The sequence below is a fragment of the Scardinius erythrophthalmus genome, assembly GCF_964197995.2.
Source record: "Scardinius erythrophthalmus genome assembly, chromosome: 18".
Lineage (NCBI taxonomy): Eukaryota > Metazoa > Chordata > Actinopteri > Cypriniformes > Leuciscidae > Scardinius > Scardinius erythrophthalmus.
In genome coordinates, this window is record NC_138238.1 from 38,612,351 (window position 1) to 38,637,911 (window position 25,561).

At 39.1% G+C, this 25,561-nt stretch overlaps 3 protein-coding genes across 7 annotated transcripts in view; all 3 read left to right on the plus strand.

Annotated features, from left to right (window-relative positions):
* The window catches only part of kdelr2b (KDEL endoplasmic reticulum protein retention receptor 2b), a 7,671-nt gene extending 6,351 nt beyond the window's left edge, over positions 1-1,320 (plus strand). The window contains exon 5 of the mRNA XM_081393568.1: positions 253-1,320. Coding sequence (XP_081249694.1) covers positions 253-287 — 35 coding nt within the window. The 3' untranslated portion in view covers positions 288-1,320. The remainder of the gene's footprint in view (positions 1-252) is intronic.
* A 379-nt stretch (positions 1,321-1,699) lies between these two features.
* Positions 1,700-17,706, plus strand: daglb (diacylglycerol lipase, beta). 2 transcript variants are annotated; one of them, XM_081393569.1, is made up of 15 exons: positions 1,700-2,043; positions 3,533-3,684; positions 4,220-4,394; positions 5,645-5,918; positions 6,757-6,879; positions 7,884-8,011; positions 9,822-9,948; positions 10,373-10,456; positions 11,868-11,945; positions 12,026-12,106; positions 12,182-12,309; positions 14,051-14,119; positions 14,258-14,330; positions 15,355-15,605; positions 16,419-17,706. In XM_081393569.1, the coding sequence occupies exons 1-15, from the start codon at positions 1,949-1,951 to the stop codon at positions 16,612-16,614; spliced, it is 2,034 nt and encodes a 677-aa protein (XP_081249695.1). In that variant the 5' UTR covers positions 1,700-1,948; the 3' UTR covers positions 16,615-17,706. The 2 variants fall into 2 exon arrangements, with proteins under 2 accessions (XP_081249695.1, XP_081249696.1); XM_081393570.1 differs by lacking the exon at positions 3,533-3,684 and having other exon boundaries at positions 1,753-2,043.
* Positions 17,707-17,840: 134 nt separating this feature from the next.
* Positions 17,841-25,561, plus strand: part of spag9b (sperm associated antigen 9b) — a 99,696-nt gene continuing 91,975 nt past the window's right edge. For 2 of the 4 annotated variants that reach the window (XM_081392783.1, XM_081392784.1), the window contains exon 1: positions 17,841-18,435. In XM_081392783.1, coding sequence (XP_081248909.1) covers positions 18,136-18,435 — 300 coding nt within the window. In that variant the 5' untranslated portion in view covers positions 17,841-18,135. The remainder of the gene's footprint in view (positions 18,436-25,561) is intronic. The other 2 variants (XM_081392781.1, XM_081392782.1) reach the window with 1 other exon arrangement.

Below are 25,561 nucleotides of genomic sequence, written 5' to 3' on the forward strand. Positions count from 1 at the left end.
ACCAATCACAACACACTGCTCCAGCCGACCAATCAGAGCACAGTGTGCTTTTCAGAAGGAGGGGCTTCATAGAGACAGGAAGTAAACAGAGCGTTACTGACAGACTGGGAAGAGAGGAGCCGCAACAATGGAGAATATGAACATTCAAGAATGAAAACCTGTTCTAGTAGAGACCAAGACTTTGTAAAAGGGTATAATAGGACCTTCTTAATAAATCTTGTTCTGATCTGATTGTTGTCCGTCTCTCTTCAGTGTTGAAAGGAAAGAAGCTGAGTCTGCCAGCGTAGGGGTCTCGCACCGGAGCGAGACGCTGAGGACGAGTGAGACGAGCGAGTGCGAAAGATGAGATCCGTTCCTGGTCACATCAGGTGCTCTGGATTCAAGCCCAGGCCGTACCGTGGCTTTTCGGATTCCTGTTTTATGCATCTTGTCTTACCCTTTTTTATTATTCTGTATAAAAGAAAGTTTTCTACATGAAAGGTGTGCTATGATTTGACCGACGGCATCACAAACGAGCTGAAATTGCCTCGTCAGGCAATGCTAACAGGCAGGGACTGATTCTTATGATGAATATTGATTTTGTTTGTAAGAGTATTTTCAATCTGATTAAATGTACATGTTTTCAAGAAGATTAAAGGAGTGTTTGTTGCTCCGTAGGATAAAATTGAATGGAAAAAAATATTTGTTTTTGCTGGATTTCTTCATGCAATAATCATTTGTTAAAGAAGGCCAGTCATAATCTAGCGGTTCCCCAAACCGCTTGTCTAATTAGGTTCAGAAAACACAATTTCAATGTTTGGAAGATGGAAAATTTCTAATTTATAGTTTAAAACAGCTCAACACATGGGAACCGCCACTGTCTGTCAGCGTACAGTATTGACACTGCCTTTATCACTGTAAATGGCTTCTTAAAGAACCAAAAATAAACCGTACAAATGTTCTCAAAGATTATTATGCCGTTTATTTTTAGGATTTTTTTTCTCCTACAGTTTGATTGCTTTGAGGGTTGTCATTTTTTGATTGGTGTAAAATGATCGGCTGAAACTTGGACAGGCCAAATATTAATCATTCATCCTGAACCACTTTTTCAGCAGAGAGTTTTGACCAGTTACTTTATTAATATCAAAATGTAAATTGGTGAGGTGTTCATTTTATTTCTGATCTATAAGATATTTAATGGAGAGAACCAAGCAGACAATAAAAAAAAAAAAAAAAACAATAATAACCACTTTATTTTAAAGCCAGAGGTGTTGGGTTTGCTTTCAACTGAGCTTTTGGATGGTGCTACTGCCTCAAATAAAGATTTAATGGGAAACACTGCTTGGTTTGAAAATTGAATGTCATTTTGTTTTGATTCATAAAGCCACGTATATTCAGGCTAACTCCATCATCAACACGAAAAAAACCCGAATTGTTCTGTGGCATTGTATTGATGTGAACAAATTGTTCTTTTGAATCGGATCGTTTGAATGAATCAGTTCAAGAATCAACCTGAACTCCATTGAACTGTGTATCTTTTCCGGAAGCGTCCGATTACAACCGAAAACCGACTATTTGACTGAAGGGGCAGAAGCGGATAGTAAGTTATATTATTGTTGTAAATATGGCGAATATTTGTTTAACTATTAAAAATGTCAGATTATACAGCACATTGCTTTATTGTAACGCAATAAATCGATATTTTCGACTAGCTTTTGACGAGTCTTTCTAATACGGAACTACTTTACTGCCGGAAGCTACTTCATCTTCCGTTCCGGAATCCGGACACATTTCGCTGCGACACCGAAAAGGGAAAACAAACACGCCCCGCTGCAGACAGATGTCAGTGAACGAGTCGTTTATTACCATGTTGTAATATCAAGATTACAGGCGGGCAGAGTCATGGGTTCTGTAATGTTCACTGTCATACGTTCGTGATCGCGACTGAGAGACTGGTGTGACCGTCAGGATGCCCGGAATGGTGGTGCTTGGACGCCGATGGCGGATCGCCAGCGATGATCTTGTGTTTCCTGGCGCTATCGAGTTATTCATCAGAGCGGTGTGGTAAGAACTGCAGTTGATTTAGCTCACTTGGGATTTTGGGTATTGTGTAACACACTGCCATATTCATATACCATAACAGCTAGGAAAAATACGTTCTGAGATCGGTGTTGCCAACGTTTCCATTACAAATATTATATTTCTGAACGTTCGAAGCGTCCAGGTGTTAATCGTGAGTGTTCTCTGAACACTCTGAAACAAGTAGTATGTTTTGTTTTAAATAAAACGTTTCATGAACGGTGTATAAATACTATTTTTGTGCTGACGTTTTCAAAAGTAAAGTTCCCTTGATGTCTGCAAAATGATAAAATTTAATATAACTAAGTTATTCAAACATGAGGCTTTTTTTTGTAACATTCAGAAATCATTCAGGTATAACGTTTTCTGAATGTTTTGAGAACAATATCAGATAACTTAACATTACTAATAGGGCTTGGTACCGATTCAGATGTCCCGATTCGATTCGATTCAATGAATAATTTTCACTGGTCCCACCACAGAAATAAATAAATAAATAAATAAAATAGTTTTTTTTAACCATCACTTGTATTGTAATTAATGTTATGACACCAACATTTTAGATACTAGTGAAATTTTGCAGTGCTGGATTCCAGTTTTGATAACACAGCCAAAACTACGATCAAATATACATTTCAAAGATGATCAAAGTCATTAATAAAAAAGAACAAATAATCAAATTAGCCGACAAATAAATAAATAAAATTAAACAAACATATACATAAAAAATCAGGTAGGTCCAACAGCAGACTTTAGGTACAGAAATTGAATAAAGTAATCATGTGAGATAACTGCATAATCTGTATAAATTAAATATGGAGTATTCCTTATTAAAGTTGCAAAAGTTAGGCAGTCAAGAGAAGAGTGTTTTTATTTCTTTGTCTTTTGTTGTTTGATTATCATTAATGACACAGACAGCGACAGGTTTATTAGGTTACTGTCACTTTAAGACACGGAAAACACGGATCCAATACACTGATACACATGCGCTGTCTTTCTCTACTGTTCACCAGGACACCGGCCGAGACCCGGCGTTTAGAGAATTATGTGTCCGTTCAAGCGCAAGAAGATGTGAAGAAGACTAGTAATAAGATTAACATTGATCAGTTATTATATTCAATGCTTATGGAAATATGGAAAAAGGATTGACTCGTGGCTTTTGAGAATCGATATTGACATTTTAAAAAACGATAAATCGAAAAATCAATTTTTTTCCCCCTAGCCGTAATTACTAACTATTAACGTTACTAGTATAATGTCTGTTCAACCGTAACGTTAGCCAAAGTTTGCTGGGATGGCTTTTAAAAGCAAATACCATTGTACAAAAAACTCTTTAACAGCGAAGTCACCAAGATATTCATCACTGCACGCTCATAAACATGGCATTACCATATTAATTATCCAGTGTTCCATGGCAATACTGTGCTAAAATAAGGCAGTATCTTTGGTTTCTGAAAGCTCTCTTGTCTCTTAGGTGGGTCGTGACCTTAGTTGTGTACATTAACCATAAGGGACGGTTTGACTGTCAAGGCGGAGCGTATTTGCATAATTACCTTGTAGTTCTTCTTGTGCTTTTGGCTGCCATCATCTTCACATTATGTGCAGTTGTTTACGTCAGTGCTCAAGGTACGTGTCTTTCCCGGACCCGATGCATGATGTTATTTCTTCACATGTGACCCTGGACCACAGAACCAGTCTCGAGTCGCACGGGTGTATCTGTGGCAATAGCCAACTATACATGTTATGGGTCAAAATTATACATTTTTCTTTTATGCCAGAAATCATTAGGATATTCAGTAAAGATCATGTTCCATGAAGATATTTAGTAAATTTCCTACTGTAAATATATAAAACATGTATTTGTGTGAGTGAATGCAGCACAATCGCCAACATAAATGAACAATTTTAAAGGAGATTTTCTCAATGTTTTGATTTTTTTGCACCCTCAGATTCCAGATTTTCAAATATTGTCATATCCAAACAAACCATACATCAATGGAAAGCTTATTTATTCAGTTTGCATGTGATATATACATCTCAATTTATAAAAATGGACCCATGTGACTGGTTTTGTGGTCCAGGGTCACATATGTGTAATGCATGATGCTATTTCTTCATAATGTGTAATGATGCAATGTAATTCTGCTGTGATTGGTCTTAGGAACCATAATGAACCCGGGTCCTCGGCGCTCGATGCCGGTCCTGGTGTATCTGCGTGCGGTTCTGTACCTTCCTGAGCTCGTGTGGGCCGTTCTGGGGGCCGTCTGGGTGTCGGATAACAGCACGGGATGCAAGCCGGAAGAGGTCGGGGCCGTGATCGGAGCTGTGGTTTCCAGGTCAGCAAAAAATATTTAACAATATTCCTTTTCAAAAAATGTACATGCATGCTTTCATCCAGCCAGGATTCATTAAAAATGATCATAAGTGACAGTAAAGGCATTTATAATGTAACAAAAATATTGTTATAATAAAATAAATGATTTTCTTTTGAGCTTTCTATTCATCAAAGAATCCTGAAAAATAAAATATATCACGGTTTCCACAAAAATATGAATCAGTATGACTGTTTTCAACACTGATAATAATCATAAATGTGTCTTGAGCATCAGATCATCATATTAGAGTGATTTCTGAAGGATCATGTGACACTGAAGACTGGAGTAATGATGCTGAAAATTCAGATTTGATCACAGGAATAAATTACACTTTACTATATATTCACATAGAAAACAGATAATTTAGTTTGTAAAAATTTGTAAAAAATTGTACTGTAATTTTAAAGCCTTTGAATAGTGTTGTATGTTTACAAAATGACTTGAATCGTGTTTCCAACTCGTTCTTGCCTCGTTAGCATATATGCTAGTTTTGATTAAAGCTAAAGATTAGGACACAATAGTTTTAGATTACATTTGATATGGTGTATTATTTAATAGACTTCAAAGTTGTGTGTTACTTACAATCATATTTTGTATCTGTAATTTAGATCAAAATAACTCATAATGTCATCATCATCCTTTTAGAATGAACTCTACAAGAACAAGTTAATGTCTTTTTTTTTTTTTTCATATATTCTGTTATGTTTAAAGGGGATAATCTTAAAACACCAACAATGTTATCTTGGTTTCGTAAAGTATGATCAAAATCTGAAGCTCCAAAATGTTCATAAAATAAGAAACGCCTCCATTGTAGTTTTGAGGTTTCTTATCACAATATTCCTTATTTAAATAATTCATACGCAGAATAAAGGGGCGGGGCCTGTTTGAGTTAGTAGTGTGTTAAACTGGTGGTTAAGGGGCGGGACATTTCCCAAACACACTCGAAGCGCTTGACCAATCACAACACACTGCTCCAGCCGACCAATCAGAGCACAGTGTGCTTTTCAGAAGGAGGGGCTTCATAGAGACAGAGCGTTACTGACAGACTGGGAGGAGAGGAGCCGCAACAATGGAGAATATGAGGAGAATACCTATTCTAGTAGAGCCCAAACACCTCTTTAATACAAAGACTGACATGGTTCAGTGCTGAAAATGTGTAATATTTCCTCTTTAATGTACCCGCGCTTCACTGTCTCTGCTGCTGTCCTCAGCTGGATCATCCTTCTCTCCATGGCTGTGGGAGTGCTGGTCGTGTTTGACCCTCTGGGCAGCCAGCGCTCGGGCGTCTCTCTGGACGCTCAGTCGGCCGTGCGGGGTCTGGATCTGGAGAGCAGCGAGTCGTCTCAGCTCTTCTACACCGCACACACACTGGCCTCGCGCGTGTGGGAGAGCCGTCTGCGTCTCCTCTGCTTCTGTCTGCCTCAGGACGACAACCATCGCGCCGCTTTCTCCAGCATCGCACAGCTCGTCGGAGGATTCTTCCTGGTCAGAGACTAGACTCACAGTTTGTTTGTACCACTTTATTTCACTGGAAAATCACTCTGTTCACTAGCGGTGTAACGATACCCTCATGTCATGATTCGAGACATATCACGATACTGAACTCATGATACGATATTATTGCGATACACCAAAACATATATAAAATTCATGATTGTTCCATTTGTTAACATTAGTTAACATGAACTTGCTATAAAACAAGCATTTATTAATCTTAGTTAATGTTCATTTAACATTAACTAATACATTATTAAAATCAAAACTTGTCTTTGTTAATATTATTCAATGGACATGAACTAGCGAAGAACTGTATTCTTATTTGCTAACTTTAACAAGGATTGATAAATGCTGTAACAAATGTATTGCTCATTGTTAATGAATGAATGTTTGCTAATACATTAACAACTAATGAGACCTTATTGTAAAGTGTTACCTAAAATTCTGACTGTCAAGTTGTTAATTATTATAATTATGTGATACAGGCTGATAATCAATACATGGCTGATATTAAAATATATTGTCTAAATAAAAAAAATAAAAATAAAAAAAAAACAGTTTCTTTAAATGTTAAAAGTGAATTTAGGCATTGCAACATAATGTGCAATATGAAAAATTTAACTATTTAGATTTAGCTTTTTTTAAAGATTAAGTGAGCGTTAGAAGACAAAGGTAATCTATTTGTAAACATAGGAAAGAGGAAATTAGCATGCAAAGTTAATATACAATATCAGCCAATAGCGATAAAAAAAAAAAAATATATATATATAACGATACCGATATAATGAGGTTTGAGTGAAGCTAACCTGACTCTGTCTGTTTCCAGGACACAGACCTGGTTCCCAGTGATATCGCCGCTGGTCTGGCTCTTCTTCATCAGGAGCAGGACAAGATGGAGCGGAGCAGAGACCCTGACGAGGTCCTGACCCACAGCCCGTCCTCCCCGATAGTGAGTCGGAGCTTATCACTGGAATCAACCCTATAAAGCCCACTCTATCATAATTGATATGCAACTTACATTTTTCTGATTATTATTTAATATGCCAGGCTTTACAGGGAGATTGCAATGGTTAAAGGAGAAGTTCACTCCAGAATAAAAATGTCCTGATAATTTACTCTCCCCACGTCATCCAAGATGTTCATGTCTTTCTTTGGTTGAAAAGAAATGAAGGTTTTTGAGGAAAACACTCCAGGATGTTTCTCCATATAGTGTCTTCAATGGGGTCCAACGGGTCGAAGGTCCAGATGTGAGTTTCAGTGCAGCTTCAAAGTCTCGACACGATCCAGCCGAGGAATAAGAGTCTCATCTAGACAAACCAGCGGACATTTTATAACTAAATAAACATTATACACTTTTAAACCACAAATGCTCGTCTTGCACTAGCTGTGATGCGACACACATTACGTGATCACGATGGAAGGTAGGAGGAAGTACAGACCCTGTGTTTACAAATCGAACGTGCAAAGCCGAAGTCAAACGCCATTCACAAAAAAAATAAAAGTTAAAACAATGATGTCGGATGATTTTGAAGTTGGAAGAGAAAATGAGATTTGAGTTTTTCGCCCTACCCTACAGGTTTGAACCGGAACACACGTGACTTTTCAATGGATTACATAATGCGTGAAGTCGGGGACAGAAAACTGAAAATGAGCATTTGTGGTTTAAAAGTGTATAAATGTTTATTTTGTTCTAAAATGTCCGCTGGTTTGTCTAGATAAGACTCTTATTCCTCGGCTGGATCGTGTCGAGACTTTGAAGCTGCACTGAAACTCACATTTCCTCAAAAACCTTCATTTCTTTTCGACTGAAGAAAGAAAGACATGAACATCTTGGATGACGTGGAGGAGAGTAAACTATCAGGACATTTAATTCTGAAGTGAACTACTCCTTTACTGCATGTGAAGTATACTCAGTGCATGCAGTGATCCGCCTCTTCTGGTGTGTTTTCCCAGAGGGAGGATCTGGAGATTGAGCTGGAGAAAGCCACTCACTATATGCAGTTTGCAGCAGCCGCGTATGGATGGCCGCTGTACGTCTACTCAAACCCACTCACGGGGCTCTGCAAACTCAGTGGAGATTGGTGGGTATAAAGTTTGCTAAAGTTCGCTAACAGTATCAAAGGTGTAGTTCACCCAAAAATGAAAATTAGCCCATGATTTATTCACGCTCAAGCCATCCTAGGTGTATATGACATCCTTCTTTCAGACGAATACAATCTGAGTTATATTAAAAAATATCCTGGCTCTTCCAAGCTTTATAATGGCAGTGAATGGCTGTTTCTGTTTTGAAGTCCATAAAAGTGCATCTGTCCATCATAAAAGTGCATCTATCCATCATAAAAGTGCATCTGTCCATCATAAAAGTGCATCTGTCCATGATAAAAGTGCATCTGTCCATGATAAAAGTGCATCTGTCCATCATAAAAGTGCATCTGTCCATCATAAAAGTGCATCTATCCATCATAAAAGTGCATCTGTCCATCATAAAAGTGCATCTGTCCATGATAAAAGTGCATCTGTCCATGATAAAAGTGCATCTGTCCATGATAAAAGTGCATCTGTCCATCATAAAAGTGCATCTGTCCGTCATAAAAGTGCATCTGTCCGTCATAAAAGTGCATCTGTCCGTCATAAAAGTGCATCTGTCCGTCATAAAAGTGCATCTGTCCATCATAAAAGTGCATCTGTCCATCATAAAAGTGCATCTGTCCATCATAAAAGTGCATCTATCCATCATAAAAGTCCATCTGTCCATCATAAAAGTGCATCTATCCATCATAAAAGTGCATCTGTCCATCATAAAAGTGCATCTGTCCATCATAAAAGTGCATCTGTCCATCATAAAAGTGCATCTGTCCATGATAAAAGTGCATCTATCCATCATAAAAGTGCATCTGTCCATCATAAAAGTGCATCTGTCCATGATAAAAGTGCATCTGTCCATGATAAAAGTGCATCTGTCCATCATAAAAGTGCATCTGTCCATCATAAAAGTGCATCTGTCCATCATAAAAGTGCATCTGTCCATGATAAAAGTGCATCTGTCCATCATAAAAGTGCATCTGTCCATCATAAAAGTGCATCTGTCCATCATAAAAGTGCATCTGTCCATCATAAAAGTGCATCTGTCCATGATAAAAGTGCATCTGTCCATGATAAAAGTGCATCTGTCCATGATAAAAGTGCATCTGTCCATCATAAAAGTGCATCTGTCCATCATAAAAGTGCATCTGTCCATCATAAAAGTGCATCTGTCCATCATAAAAGTGCATCTGTCCATCATAAAAGTGCATCTGTCCGTCATAAAAGTGCATCTGTCCGTCATAAAAGTGCATCTGTCCGTCATAAAAGTGCATCTATCCGTCATAAAAGTGCATCTATCCGTCATAAAAGTGCATCTATCCGTCATAAAAGAGCATCTGTCCGTCATAAAAGTGCATCTGTCCATCATAAAAGTGCATCTGTCCATCATAAAAGTGCATCTATCCGTCATAAAAGAGCATCTGTCCATCATAAAAGTGCATCTGTCCATCATAAAAGTGCATCTATCCATCATAAAAGTGCATCTGTCCATCATAAAAGTGCATCTGTCCATCATAAAAGTGCATCTATCCGTCATAAAAGAGCATCTGTCCATCATAAAAGTGCATCTGTCCATCATAAAAGTGCATCTATCCATCATAAAAGTGCATCTGTCCATCATAAAAGTGCATCTATCCATGATAAAAGTCCATCTATCCGATTGATCATAACTCTGATTGTATTCGTCTGAAAGAAGAATGTCACACACACCTATGATGGCTTGAGTGTGAGTAAATAATGGGCTAATCTTCATTTTTGAGTGAACTCACCCTTTAAATGCAGAAGTGCAGTGATGGATCTCTGTTTCAGCTGTCGGAGTCGTCAGGCGGAGTACGATCTTGTCGGAGGAGACAGTCTCGGCTGCCACTTCTCCTCTATCCTGCAGAGCACAGGCCTCCAGTACCGAGACTTCATCCACATCAGCTTTCATAACCAGGTGACGTCTCAGGGTCCCACACCTTCTCTAACCTCGCCCATCCCAATCCCAGAAGAATGACTCCCAGTCACTCCCACTCCCGGAATCTGTCAGTAATACAGGACAGATCACAGCATGCCCACCTTAGTCGAATAAAAATCAAAATGTAGTTTTTTATGTTATTTTATTGAACTGAAAGCCAACTTAAACAATGCACACACATTAAATTTAAAGGTATAGCGGAGGATTTTTTACTTCCGGGTGGATCACCTATACTATTGGTCCTCCTAATTGTCAATCATTCTGGTGAATCAATCAAACTTTTCAAAAAGTGGAGAGGGCGGGTCTTATCTAAAATTCGGAAAGATCCTCCGCTATACCATGCAAAAACATGCAGTGCGATTCAGAATGTGTTTGCCTACAGCAATGTGTTTTTATTCCGTAGATCTACGAGATCCCGTTCTTCGTGGCGTTGGATCATAAGCGGGAGGCGGTCCTTGTCGCTGTGAGGGGAACGCTGTCGCTTAAGGTGAGAATCATCGGTTATACACTGATAATCATCAGGATTCTCTGAGGAAAGAAAGCAAACATGTTTGACAAACCATCCTTCACTCGTACCCAAATCTGCAGGTGTTATATATCCATAAACAAATGACACTCGTGAGGTCTGCCAGTCATTCCTGAAGAGACTTTTCATATGTAGGGCTTTCGATTTAACACGTTAATCTAATTGATTAGTTATGAAAAAATAACTAGAGTAAAGGGGTGGTTGAATATGATTTGACTTTTCTAACTTTAGTTAGTGTGTAATGTTGCTGTTTGAGCATAAACAACATCTGCAAAGTTACAACGCTCAAAGTTCAGAGCAAAGGGAGATATTTGCTTTTACAGAAATCGCTTTTTAAGGACTACAACAAACGGCTGGTAGAGACTACACCACATTCCTCCCGGGTTAGTGACATCACCAACCCTAGAATTTACATAAACCCCGCCCCCTGAACACGATTTATAGATTATCATGACAGAATATGCTAATCAATGACTAGAAGATAACTACACATCAGCTTCATAAATTCATCAACTAACCATTCAGAAATGTCCGGTTGCTTCTACATGTTGTCACTTCTTCTTGAGTCTCTCCATCTTTGTCTGACTCCGGTTTGAACATAAAAGGCTAAAAGTTTTCAAAATTTTCACAAGCTGTTGTAGCTCCGCCCCCTGTGCCGGGAGCAGCAGCTCATTTGCATTTAAAGGAACACACACAAAACGGTGTGTTTTTGCTCACCCTCAAAAAGTGACAATTTTAACATGCGATATAACAATATCTGTGGGGTATTTTGAGCTGAAACTTCACACACACACTCTGGGGACATCAGAGACTTATTTTACATCTTGTGAAAAGGGCATTATACCACCCCTTTAAAATTATACCTATAGAATGCAGATAAAATTATCCCTAAAATTCATATCGGGGCAAAAATGCCCCTGTATGAGTTTTTGTCATATTTTTATCACTTTACTTGTGTCATACACCGATTGGTCTGCTCTAGAGGCGTCACAATATCTCGTGCCATAATATATCGCAATACAAAGATGCAACAATATGTATCGTGGATAGTGATAATATGTATCGTATAGTTCACCAAAAATAACATTTCTTTGTGAGGAAAAAATTCAAGTTTTCAGAGTTTTAGTGTCAGTACTACATTAAACTGCTGTATATAACGTTGAATATAATGTATAATAATGCAATGTGGGAATATTTGTGTGTCCTGATAATGCCAGATGTCTGATGTTACCAGTAAAAAGTGGCCTACATTATTTTAAATATATCTAGTCAGTGACAGATCAAGCATATTCGGCTAAAATAATTCTGTATTTTCAGCTTCAGAATCATGAATATATTGTTCTTGAGGTTGTGCGCTGGTGTGTGTTTGCAGGACGTGTTGACGGATCTCTCCGCGGAGTGTGAGAATATTTGTGTCGAAGGCGTGTCGGGAACCTGCTATGCTCACAAGGTGACTTATGTTTATCGCATTTCTCAAGTCCATCAGAGCCGTATCAGACGTTAACCTGAGCTTCTGTGTCTGAATCACAGGGCATTTCTCAAGCAGCGCATTACATCTACAAGAGACTGGTCAACGACGGCATTCTGAGCCAGGCCTTCAACATTGCACCGGTAAGAGCTTTAACTGAGCATTATTCTCCTGTGGCGGTGGACTCGCTGTGAGTGTGTGTGTGTGTGTGTTTGCAGGAGTATAAGCTGGTCATCACAGGTCACAGTCTGGGTGCAGGAACGGCGTCTCTGCTAGCTGTGCTTCTGCACAACACACACCCCACGCTGGAGTGCTTCGCCTTCTCTCCACCAGGGGGCCTGATGAGGTACTGACACACACACACACACACACACACACACACACACCCCACGCTGGAGTGCTTCGCCTTCTCTCCACCAGGGGGCCTGATGAGGTACTGACACACACACACACACACACACACACACACACACACACACACACACACACACACACACACACCCCACGCTGGAGTGCTTCGCCTTCTCTCCACCAGGGGGCCTGATGAGGTACTGACACACACACACACACACACACACACACACACACCCCACGCTGGAGTGCTTCGCCTTCTCTCCACCAGGGGGCCTGATGAGGTACTGACACACACACACACACACACACACACACACACACACCCCACGCTGGAGTGCTTCGCCTTCTCTCCACCAGGGGGCCTGATGAGGTACTGACACACACACACACACACACACACACACACACACACACACACACCCCACGCTGGAGTGCTTCGCCTTCTCTCCACCAGGGGGCCTGATGAGGTACTGACACACACACACACACACACACACACACACACACACACACACACCCCACGCTGGAGTGCTTCGCCTTCTCTCCACCAGGGGGCCTGATGAGGTACTGTCACACACACACACAAACACACACACACACACACACACCCCCCACGCTGGAGTGCTTCACCTTCTCTCCACCAGGGGGCCTGATGAGGTACTGTCACACACACACACACACACACACACACACACACACACACACACACCACCCCAACACCAGCAGAAGATTTACACACAGATCATGTTCAGAAATACCATACTCATGTCATACGTATGTATGTATGGAAAATGTACATTATAAAATGTATAGAATGAGACTAGCTTGAAAAAATCTCTATAAAATAGCAGACATGCTGTACAAACGCCCTGTGACCTCATAAAGCACTGATGGAAACTAAATATGTTAAAAAGACGTATTTAAAAAATAAAAAAGATAATAATAATGAAATGCAATATATAATACAAACAAAAGTTAAGAACATTTCATTAAGAGTATTTTAAAACATAATAAAAATTAAATAATTTATAATAAAAAAGTAGAAAAGAGTATTTAATTAAATGGTATTTCAAAAATAAAAATTAATAATTATAGTAATAATAAAAATAATTTAGTATAATATATATAAAGTTGCATATATATATATATATATATATATTAGAGCTGTCAAATCAATTAATCATGATTAGTCGCATCTAACTAATTTGTTTATAATAAATAAATAAATATATATAAATATATATATATATATATATATATATATATATATATATATATATATATATATATATATATATATATATATATATAAATGAAACATGTAATAGGAATAATTGGAAGGAATATGTAATAATTAAGATGTTTATTCTGTAAAAGTTTATTAACAAGGCTGCATTTATTTGTTCAAAAGTACAGTAAAAACAGTAATAATGTGAAACTTAAGTACAAATTAAAATAACTGTTTTCTATTGTAATGCATTTTAAGATGTAATTTATTCCCTGTGATCAAAGCTGAATTTTAGTGTCACGTGATCTTTCAGAAATCATTCACATTTATTTAAAATAAAGACCTTTGTAACATTATAAATGTGTCTTTTGATCAATTTCTTAATTATTCAAACCTTTTGACCTGTACTGTATCTAACTTTGGCAGTCAAGAGTACATTTGTAAAGAATCATGACACTCTTATCGCTGTTATCAGACGTTAAACTTGTTGAATGTCTCTCGTCAGTAAAGCGCTGGCCGATTACTCTAAGCAGTTCGTGGTGTCGGTGGTGCTGGGAAAAGATCTCGTGCCCAGGTGAGGTTTATTTATATCGCCACAGCGTCTGTATATCTGAAACTGTGAGTGTATTAGAGAAGTGTCCAGCTATCTTCTGACTTCTGCTTGTACTGTACGCTTCATAACACTTCCTCAAACTGGATCTGGCTCCTGTAGATTGAGTATTCCAAACATGGAAGACCTGAAGAGGAGATTATTAAAAGTGGTGTCCAACTGCAGCAAACCAAAGGTAAGATTATTCTCCAAGACATCCAAACGACCGAAGCCCTAAAATTGCACTTAATATTTTTTTCTAGTCAAGAAAGCTTATTTTATTTCGTTTTCATAATAGTTTTTTCAAAAATGTTATGCAGATTTGTTATATTTTATTTTATTTACCTTTAAATTACTATATTTAATCAATAAATGAATAGTAATATAAGCACATTCCTCACATTTTTTTAACTTAAATTCAAAATAACTCGCAATTTCATGCCGAAACCTTTTAATTCAGCTCAGAATATCTTACATTGTGTGTCTTTGCCGACCTCTTGTGGAAGAAAAATATATATAACATAATATTTCATGACTCTAGATGGCCTTATAGCTCTATATATCATCTACATCATTTTTGTTAAAGTTTTACCATTTTTAGGTGTTTGTATGTGTCCTGAAGCATTCCTCGCACTCCATTCATTCCTATGGGAGTCAAATTGATCCGCGACGGAAGGATTTGTTACTTTTTTAAATTTCAACCACAAAACTCCTCAAATCCATACAATTTTTTGTGTGTATTCGTGGTTCAAGTGCGACAAAAACATGTTTTTTTTTTTTTTTTTTAATGACCCTGAGGGAAGGATGAGGGTTAAGCCTGCTTTTACTATCTAATTTCTCTTTCTTTCTTTCTCTCTCTCTCTCTCTCTCTCTCTCACACACACACACACTCTCTCCGTCTCTCTCTCTCACTCACACACTCTTTCTCTCTCACTCACACTCACTCTCTCTCTCTGTCTCTCTCTCTCTCACTCTCACACACACTCTCTCTCTGTCTCTCTCTCACTCACACACTCTCTCTCTCTCTCTCTCTCTGTCTCTCTCTCACTCACACACTCTCTCTCTCTCTCTCTCTCTCTCTCTGTCTCTCTCTCTCTCACTCTCACACACACTCTCTCTCTGTCTCTCTCTCACTCTCTCTCTCTCTCTCTCTCTCTCTCTCTCCCTTTCTCTCTCCCCCTCTCTCTCACTCACACACACACACTCTCTCTCTCTCTCAGTATAAGATATTAATGCACGGCTGCTGGTACGAGGTGTTTGGAGGAACTCCGGATGATTTCCCCACGGAGATGGAGAACCGAAGAGAGGAGGAGCTTAACCATCCGTTGCTAGGCGAGGAGAGTCTGTTGGTGCGACGCTCGTCAACCTATCAGAGCCTGTCGTCTGACGACTCGCCCTCCCACCACACACACCTGCCCCTGTACCTGCCGGGCCGGGTCATGTACATCACCGAGGACGGGCCCACACGCAGGTCAGAGCCGGGAACACTCACAGACAAACACTGAGATTCAGACTCTGTTATCATGTGCTTGAAAGAGTCTCTTCTGCTCACCAAGGCTGCATTTAATGCATTTAAATCAAACGTACAGTACAAATTGTACAATATTATTAGAATGTAAAACATCTGTTTTCTATGTGAATATACAGTAAAGTGTAATTTATTCCTGTGATCAAAGCTGAATGTTCAGCATCATTACTCCAGTCTTCAGTGTCACATGATCCTTAGTATTTAAAAATATAATTAAAATAATAAACATTAATTAAAGAGTATTTGAAAAATAACAATAGTAATAATACAAATAATGAAATACAATATAAAAAAAATATTAAAATGGCTATTTAATTAGTTTTTGTAAATATAATAATAAAAATAATAAATAATTAAAATGATAAAAAAGGATATTTAATTATTTGATAATGATATGATAATGATTAAAACACTAATAATAAAAAACTTATATGAAATGTGTAATAAAAAAAGTAAAACGTTTATTTAAAATAATATAATAATAATAATGAAATGCAATATATAATAAAAATATTTCATTAAAGAGTGTTTAAAATATTAAAATTAATAATTGAAATAATTGAATACAATATATAATAAAAAAATGTATTTAATTAAATGGTATTTAAATATATAATAAACAAAAAATAGAAAACAGTATTTAACTATTAAAAAATATTTAAAAAATACAAAAAAGTAATTAAAATATATAATAAAAACCAATTAAATGGATTATGTCTGTCACATTTAATCCCAGTTGAATTCTCCTCTTCACAGACACTGCTTCTCTCAGGTGAGATACCGTGCGGAGTGGTCGAGCGAGACGTCGTTCCGGAATGTTCTGATCAGCCCGAGGATGATGGTGGATCACATGCCTGACGTGGTTCTGCGGGCCCTGAGGAGCCTGACCCGAGATCAGCCGTCCGCTCTCTGCCCGTCCTCCACGAGCAACAGCCACCTCAACGTCATCTGAGCGCTAACTGATCTCAGTACAGACATTCAACAAGCGTATTTATTTCTGCCTTCTGACCCCAGTGGTGCGTCTGCTTCATCAGCCGCTGTGTATTCCCTCCGTCATCGCATTATTTACACTGCTGTGTGTTCAAACGTGACAGTTCCTCTCATTTCAGTGGTTGTGCAAAGATGAGCGATTCAGAAGATCAGTATTGAGTGTAATGGTGCCGTTATGTTTTGTGATGTGTCTGTGTCACATGGGAGTTGTGTGATCATTTGCCAAAAAGAGTGTTTTGCACTGATTGTAGATCAGCGAAACGCATCCGCCGTATGAGACTCTGATGCATGGCACCAAGCGCATGAAAACATTTCCTCGGCTTCAGCGTCTGGTCAGTTACTCCACAGCAGCCTTTCAGGGTATCGTGCTTTTTTCAGTAATAAAAAATGTTGAGGAAACTTTGGTTTGGTCCATTTTGGAAAAAGTGAGATTGAAAAGTGCATGTTTATTATTATTATTATTATTAGTGGTTCTTGTGAAAAAAAGTGACCACAGTTGCTATAATATATATATGTGTGTGTGTACATATACGTGTGTGTAGGTGTATATATATATGTGCGTGAGTGTACGTGTATGTATATATATATATATATAGTGTGTCTGTGTGTATATTTGTATGTGCATGTATAAATGTTTGTATATATATGAAGAGTTCAGATGCAAAAGCCTCTAAATGCCATCTGAAATTTTCTTCTAGAATGATCATTTTTATCAAGCTCGTATATTTAAGATCAGTAATTTCACTTAAATGACAATTAATAGGTAATTTGCATTGCCATTTAAGTGAAATTATTGAACTTAAATATACGAACTTGATAAAAATGATCATTCTAGAAGAAAATTTCAGATGGCACTTAAGAGGCTTTTGCATCTGAACTCTTCATATATATATATGTGTGTGTGTGTGTATATACTGTATATATACAGTATGTGGTGTGTGTGAATATAATATAGTTATATATAGTTTGTGAAAATAGATTACAGAAACCGTGGTCACTTGTTGATTCCCTCTTGACACGGTTCAGATAATAAAATAAAATGTCATTTTCAATCAACAAGCTATTTAATTGCGATGTTTTTATGCAAATATTTAAATGCCAATTGCTAGAGTCAAACTAAATAAACAAACAATCCGAAAACGCAAAAGTTTGAAGGGTGTCAACAAACGCCCTGGCTCCTCCCCCTTCTCCAGCGGAGCGTGACGTCATCATGTGACGGTCAGGTCGGGACTCTAGTACTTAACGACTGCCGTTTAGTGCAGGTTATCCCGGTCAAATAACTGTCCCCGCGGACCGAGACGAGTTAACTTGACAACGGAGAGGTTTTATTTTCTCTTAATGTTAAAGTGGCTTCCAAAAAAAAGTTACTCGTAAATGTAGTCCAACACTAGTAAACCGAGATCTCAACGGTTAGCGCGCGAGCTGGCTGTTGCTGCTGCTAGCGTCTTAAAGTAAAGTAAAACGAGGTAAAAGCGAAGTAAAGATGGAGTTGGAGGACGGTGTGCTTTACCAGGAGGACCCGGGCACTTCTGCGATGATGTCCGAGCGGGTGTCCGGCTTGGCGAGCTCCATTTACCGCGAGTTCGAGCGGATGATCGGGAGATACGACGAGGACGTGGTGAAGGAACTTATGCCGCTGGTCGTGGCGGTTCTAGAGAACCTGGACTCGGTGTTCGCGGTGAACCAGGAGCACGAGGTGGACCTGGAGCTCCTGAAGGAGGACAACGAGCAGCTCATGACCCAGTACGAGCGAGAGAAAGCGCTGAGGAAGAGCGCAGAAGAGGTGAGGTTCTCGGGCGGAGGGATATCTGACAGCACGGGTCAAACTAGGCCACTTGAGGAGCTTTAAAAGTCACTTCTAAATCAGAGAGAGGCGATTGTGGTCAAATACATGCGCGCGGAATGTAAATAAACAGTGTGATTTAACACCTAAAGTGTCTGAGGGAACATCAGCTGTTCGCTGGTCTGTGTGAGTCAACGCAAAGACATACACATATTTATCCCAAGTCTAATGTGTTTTGAACATTCAGTGAGAGACACTACAATCAAAACCTGTTTATTTTTTACATGCACTGGTCAGTTTTGAAGTCTATTTTGAGGTTTTCGTTCAGACTAGTGGAAAGACAACATCCAAAACAAACTTTTAGGTCTTCATTTTAGTGCACATTATCTATTTGCGCTGTATATTTCAATTGCAATACATATATTTAAAGATTTTAAAGAGTCAGAAGCACTTAGTGTTCTGTAACTGTATTCAAATAGTGCATTTTATGCCTCGTTTGTAGGCTATATTTAAACATAACAGAACTTGTCTTACAAAACCGTTGTCTTAAAGGGATAGTTCACCCAAAAATGAAAATTATCCCATCATTTACTCGCCCTCAAGCCATCCTCGGTGTGACTTTCATTTTTCATCCAGAAACACAATCGGAGTTATATTAAAAAATATCCTGGCTCTTACAAGCTTTATAATGGGAGTGAACAGGAGAGATTTTAAAGCCCAAAAAAGTGCATCCATCCATCATAACAGTAATCGACACTCCAGGGGTTAATAAAGGCCTTCTGAAGCGAAGACATGCATTTTTGAAAGAAAAGTATCCATATTTATAACTTTATAAACTATAATCACTGGCTTCTAGATTACTAGATTTAGATTTAGAACTAGAACTAGATTTGCGTACAGCCAGTGATTATAGTTTATACTATAGTATGTACAATCGCTTCTTTTGGGCTTCAAAATCTCGGGTATTATTCACTCCCATTATAAAGCTGGGAAGAGCCAGGATATTTGTTAATATAACTCTTTGTGTATAGATTGTGTTTAGATGAAAGAAGAAAGTCATATGGCTTGAGAGTGAGTAAATTATGGGATGATCATGATTTTCATTTTTGGTTGAACTAACCCTTTAATATACTGAGATTTAACCAACTGGTAATATAAAGTTAAACTCCAAAGAATCTGCTTTCCTTATCTCCAAACCTGTTCAAACTACATCCAGCCCTGGTTAAACACACCTGAAGCAGCTCAGGAGTATATCAGGGGATTCTTTTGAGAGTGCCGTCTCTATGAAAGTCCTTATTAGTCCCGGTATATTCACCAACAACTGGGAAAGTCATGGAAATGCATTGGTCAGAAGGTGTTCAGAGTTGAAGCAGCGTTGGATGCTTATTCACGGTAGTGCCGTCTTTGATTTTTAACAGGTATGAAAGCGAGGCTGTGTTCTTGTTCTGCTGACAAAACACTGCAAAAATATCTTTCCAAGTGATCTTTACAGCGAATGCCATTGAAAACACATTAAGGGCCCTTTCACATCTACCTTGTTTGGTCCGGATTTTCTGACTTTTTAGTTTGATCCGAATCAAAATTACAGGTGTTAACCCTCCCCTGGACCACGATCCGGACCAAACAGACGAAATATGGTCAGACGAAAAGAGGTAGTCTCGGTCCGGATCAAACTGACGAAATATGGTCAGACGAAAAGAGGTAGTCTCGGTCCAGACCAAACAGACGAAAAGAGGTAGTCTCGGTCCAGACCAAACAGACGAAATATGGTCAGACGAAAAGAGGTAGTCTCGGTCCAGACCAAACAGACGAAAAGAGGTAGTCTCGATCCGGAACAAACAGACGAAATATGGTCAGACGAAAAGAGGTAGTCTCGATCCGGAACAAACAGACGAAATATGGTCAGACGAAAAGAGGTAGTCTCAGTCCGGATCAAACTGACGAAAAGAGGTAGTCTCGGTCCGGACCAAACAGACGAAAAGAGCTAGTCTCGATCCGGATCAAACAGACGAAAAGAGCTAGTCTCGATCCGGATCAAACAGACGAAAAGAGGTAGTCTCGGTCCGGACCAAACAGACGAAAATAGCTAGTCTCGATCCGGATCAAACAGACGAAAAGAGCTAGTCTCGATCCGGATCAAACAGACGAAAAGAGGTAGTCTCGGTCCGGACCAAACAGACGAAAAGAGGTAGTCTCGAACAAAGGTTTGGTTCGTTTCTAGTGTGAGCGCATTGTCTGTATGGTTCAGACTTCCAGAACATTTACAGGAAGTTCCAGATGTTCCCGCAGGATTGCTTGCTCTTCTCCTCCTGCCGGCGACGATTAAACGTTCGCACAACGAGGACGTTCATTTGGCGAATGTGAGTGAACTAGCCTTGAGTATAGCTGGAGCTGCAGGGAGTGATGCCGTAATAATAACAGTATAGTGGCAACGATATGCGTCTGTTCATTCATTCTTGTCAAAGTTTCCCGCCGAACTGACAACACGCTGACGTCAGACGCACGTCCGTTTACAAACCAATCAATGTCGAGATGCAGCCCACACAGATGATGACGACAGGACGCAAGAGTGTCATGTAAAGTGCTTTAGTACACTCACATAATTGTGATGTGAAACCAAACCAAAACTAACCGAATGTATAAAATGTATCAAAACTCTCAGGTGTGAGATCGCCCTTATGCTGGGTACACACCAAAAGATTTTTTGCATCTTATAAGGTTTTCAAAATGTGATAGACCACAAACATGAGGACAAAAAATCCTAGATTTAAGCGTTTTGCTCCTATAGTGTGTGTGTGTGCCATGATGTGACAAAGACAGCACACCACACACGAACAGAGTCTCGACTGTGAACACAGGGAATCTCGCAAAATCTCGCGAGACTTCATAATAAGCATGGCGGACGATATGCAGGAAGAAATTGTGATAGTATTTGGAATGATTTTCACAGAAAATTCATGTGGAAAAAAAAACATTGTACCCACCAATATATATATATAACCTTTTATACAGAAATATATTCATTCTTTATTGTCTTTATTTATTCTTTATTTAATCCCTATATAGAACCTCACTGAACCCTTAACACTCAGCTTCCTGCAAGTGTGTGTGTGTGTGTGTGTGAGAATGACCGTGTCTTCCATCATCTCGCTTTCTGACTGGATATTGTTTGGTTTCACGTGATAATCTCCAGAGCGTGTGCGCGTTTGTCCTCCACGTCCCCCCCACACATCAGGATTTCTGATCGTAAATATTGAACATGTTGAATATTTACGATTCGCGGTCGGGGCGGCTCCGACGTTCTTCCGATCAGGTTCGGACACTCTTAACACACCTCACACCAAGGGAAAATCTGATAAGATAATCTGTAGAACCGTCAAGATAATCGGGACACAGCTAGGATTGTCGGAAGGGGGGAAATCGATCAGCCCGATTATCTTTTGGTGTGTACCCAGCATTAGTCTTTCCCTCACAGCCTCGCTTTCATAATTCATATACCTGTGATGGCGCCGCTCTGAATAAGGTCTATTGTCACGCATGCATTACGTGCAAAGGGACAAACCCCACAGACTCTAAGTATAGCCAGCAAAACTGTGATTATGTCAGAAATAGACGTTTCCAGTGGTCACATTACTTCAGATTTGTGCGTTTGTGTTTCCATTTGGATGTGTGTGAGAATGTACAAAGGGGAAGTCGAGTGTCTCGTCTCAGCTCATGGGTTTCTCTTCAGACACACCTAATAGTTACAGGGCGTCTGTCAGGACGGATGAGCCGTGTCTTGTAGATGTAATGTGGTTATTATGTATTGCATCATGTATAAGTCAGCTAAACGCTCCTAATTGTTCCTGCATGACAGAACTTTATGACACTCGTCTGTGTGTGCAAGCGCTGTAATCCATCTTGGCTCTTGGAGAGAATACACTTGAAAAAATATTTATTTTAAAAGGAATGTGTCATAAATCACAGCTTTAATACAAAGAGGATGTTTGCTGTCCAGCAGCCGAGTTATGGCCACTTCAGCCGTATTAAACACATTAAATCAAACACTAACCATAACCCCCCCTGTCTGTTTTAGCTTCAGAACATTTTTAAAATGATTGTAATGCCTCATGTTTTAAAATATTACCAGTTGTGCAGTTGGTTAGGCAGGCTGACTCTAGCTGTGTTCCTTCCACCTATTTTTTTCATGCATTTTGTGATATTGCATTAAAAAAAACACTGGATGGAAGCGTCAAGATGTGCATATATTCTAAAAATGTGCATTAAAAAAACACTTTAAAGAAAATCTGATTAGAAAACATGCCCATAAACTACGACGGAAACACATTTACTGAATAAATCCCTCGAATGCGCAACAAAACCCTCAGCGGAGGCTGTGATTGGATAACTGGAGTAAGCAGTGGACCAATGGCGTCGCAGCGTCTCTAATGTTGGTTTGGTGTTTCTGAAAGACAAAGTGTGTGATCAGAATGATTTGGTTTGATTCCCTCCAGGAGCGTCTCACACACACGAGTGTGTTCCCGAACACCAGCATCCGAACGCCAGAGAACACGACGGCGTTTGTTGATTTATTCATTTATGAGGAGAAACTTCCATTTTGCGGCTATTTGTTTGTTTTAGGCAAGTCGCTTCTGCCAATGAGACTTTACTTCCTGCTGGAAATCCGCTGTTTAAGAGACGCTGCCCTCCTGCTGTTGCTCTGTGTCCTCAGTCCGAACGCATGCACTCCCTCTGAGACGGCTCACTTTCAGGTCATGTGACTCTTTGTCGGGAGCAAGTGAAGTGAGTGGCCTGGCATATGATGAGCTGTAAACTTCAGGCCTTTGTTTTGATGCTCACGAGTCGTCTGTGGTGTCACTGTAAACACACACACACACACACACACACACACACACACACACACACACACACATGTCTGGTTCACTATCTTTGTGGGGACTCTCCATAGACGTAATGGTTTTTATACCGTACAAACTGTACATTCTATCCCCTTACACTGCCCCTGCCCCTAAACCTACCCATCACAGGAAACATTCTGCATTTTTACTTTCTCAAAACAACTCATCCTGTGTGATTTATAAGCCTTTTGAACAGTGGGGACCGCTGGCTGGTCCCCACAATGTAGGTGATCTCAGGTTTTACTATTCTTATGGGGACATTTGGTCCCCACAATGTAATATAAACAAGGGCACACACACACACACACACACACACACACACACACTGACTGAACACATACACACACTGTCTGAAATACACACACACACTGTCTGAACACATACACACACACACTGACTAAACACACACAGTGTCTGAACACACACTGAACACGCTGACTACAGACACACTGACTGATCACACATACACCCACTGACTGAACACATACACACACACTGACTGAACACACACACACACACACACACACACACACACACACACTAACTGAACACATACACACACACTGACTGAACACACACTGAACACGCTGACTGAACACACACTGAACACACACACACACTGACTGAACACACACACACACACACACACACACACACACACGCACACTGACTGAACACATGCACACACTTACTGAACACATACACACACACACTGACTGAACACACACACACACACACACACACACACACACACACACACACACACACACACACACACACACACTGACTGAACACATACACACACTGACTGAACAACACACACACACACACACACACACACACACACTGACTGAACACACACACACACACACACACACACACACACACACACACACACACACACACACACTGACTGAACAACACATACACACACTGACTGAACAACACACACACACACACACACACACACACACTGACTGAACATACTGTGAATCCAGAGCATCGGTAGTTACAGTAGTTGCACAGGCAGGAATGAAACGCGTTGAATGTCGAAGAGAGCGACTGAGTCCAAGAGATTCACATTAAACTTGTGAATGATTTAAACTGCAGGCTTTACTTCTCATCAGAGATTAAACTTGCAGGTTTTTAATTTTAATGAAATTCATGATTCATCAGAACTTTAAAATAATTACAGCCCTATGAAATTCCTACATCCCACTTTACTTTTCCCAAATTCCATGTTTTTAAATTTGTCTGGATACCATTTTAATAGTTTCATTAAAGGGTTTCATGTATTAATCGCTTTTTATTGCCAGTGGGTAACAGCTTGTAACGAAACTTAAAAACGAGACCTTCCCCGACGTCCTATGTTGTCTATGAAAGCCTGTAGACTGATTTTTATGTGAAGGATTCGGGACGTGTGTGTGTGTAGGGGTGTGTGTGTGTGTGTGTGTGTGTGTGTGTGTCTTTTTGGGGCATTTTTACCTTTTACCTTTTTTAAAACTAAATAAATGTATGCATCATCTTTTGTGTCAAATTCTTACATTAAATCAATAAATTAAATTAGAATATGAATAAATTTGCTGTTTTACAGTAACCGTGACACAAACAATGCGAATCTGTAATGGTTCAGCGAGGTCAACTATAGGGCTGCAACAAACGATTATTTTGATAATCGATTAATCTAACGATTATTAGAACGATTAATCGACTAATGGTCGACTATTTTGCCGACTAATCAGTAAGTTTGGACCGATTATTCAGCTTTTTCAATTAGTTAAAACACTGAGTTATACATATTCTAACTATAATATAAAAAAAGAAAATCACTTCAGCTTTTGAAATGGTTGTTTTAATGATCTTTGAGCCAACTAAACCGACCCTTCTCTTTTAAGTTTTCAGATTTCTGTCCAACTCAAATCACACACAAATGCTCTCTAAGCATTGGTTAAATATTCTGTTCTCTTTCAATAAAAAAAAAAAATAAATAATAATAATAACTGCTGCATTACAGACAAACTTAATCTGCAAACAATTATTATAAGAATAAATGAAAAAAAAAATGACATGACAATTGAGCTGAGCTGACATTCTCATTCACCTTTTAATTTACAGTATAAAAAATTAACTGACATGATATTCTTCATAACATCTCCTTTTGTAAGTCTTCATGAATATGGAACAAAATACAGGCAAGTGATAAGACTGTAATAACGTTACCTAATAGA

What these genes read in the sequence shown, in the direction of transcription:
- daglb (XM_081393569.1), top strand. Translation starts at nt 1,949, where the DNA reads ATGCCCGGAATGGTGGTGCTTGGACGCCGATGGCGGATCGCCAGCGAT. An exon ending in TCGTCGGAGGATTCTTCCTG is followed by an intron (nt 5,919 to 6,756) that starts GTCAGAGACTAG and finishes GTCTGTTTCCAG; the next exon opens with GACACAGACCTGGTTCCCAG. An exon ending in ACATCAGCTTTCATAACCAG is followed by an intron (nt 9,949 to 10,372) that starts GTGACGTCTCAG and finishes TTTATTCCGTAG; the next exon opens with ATCTACGAGATCCCGTTCTT.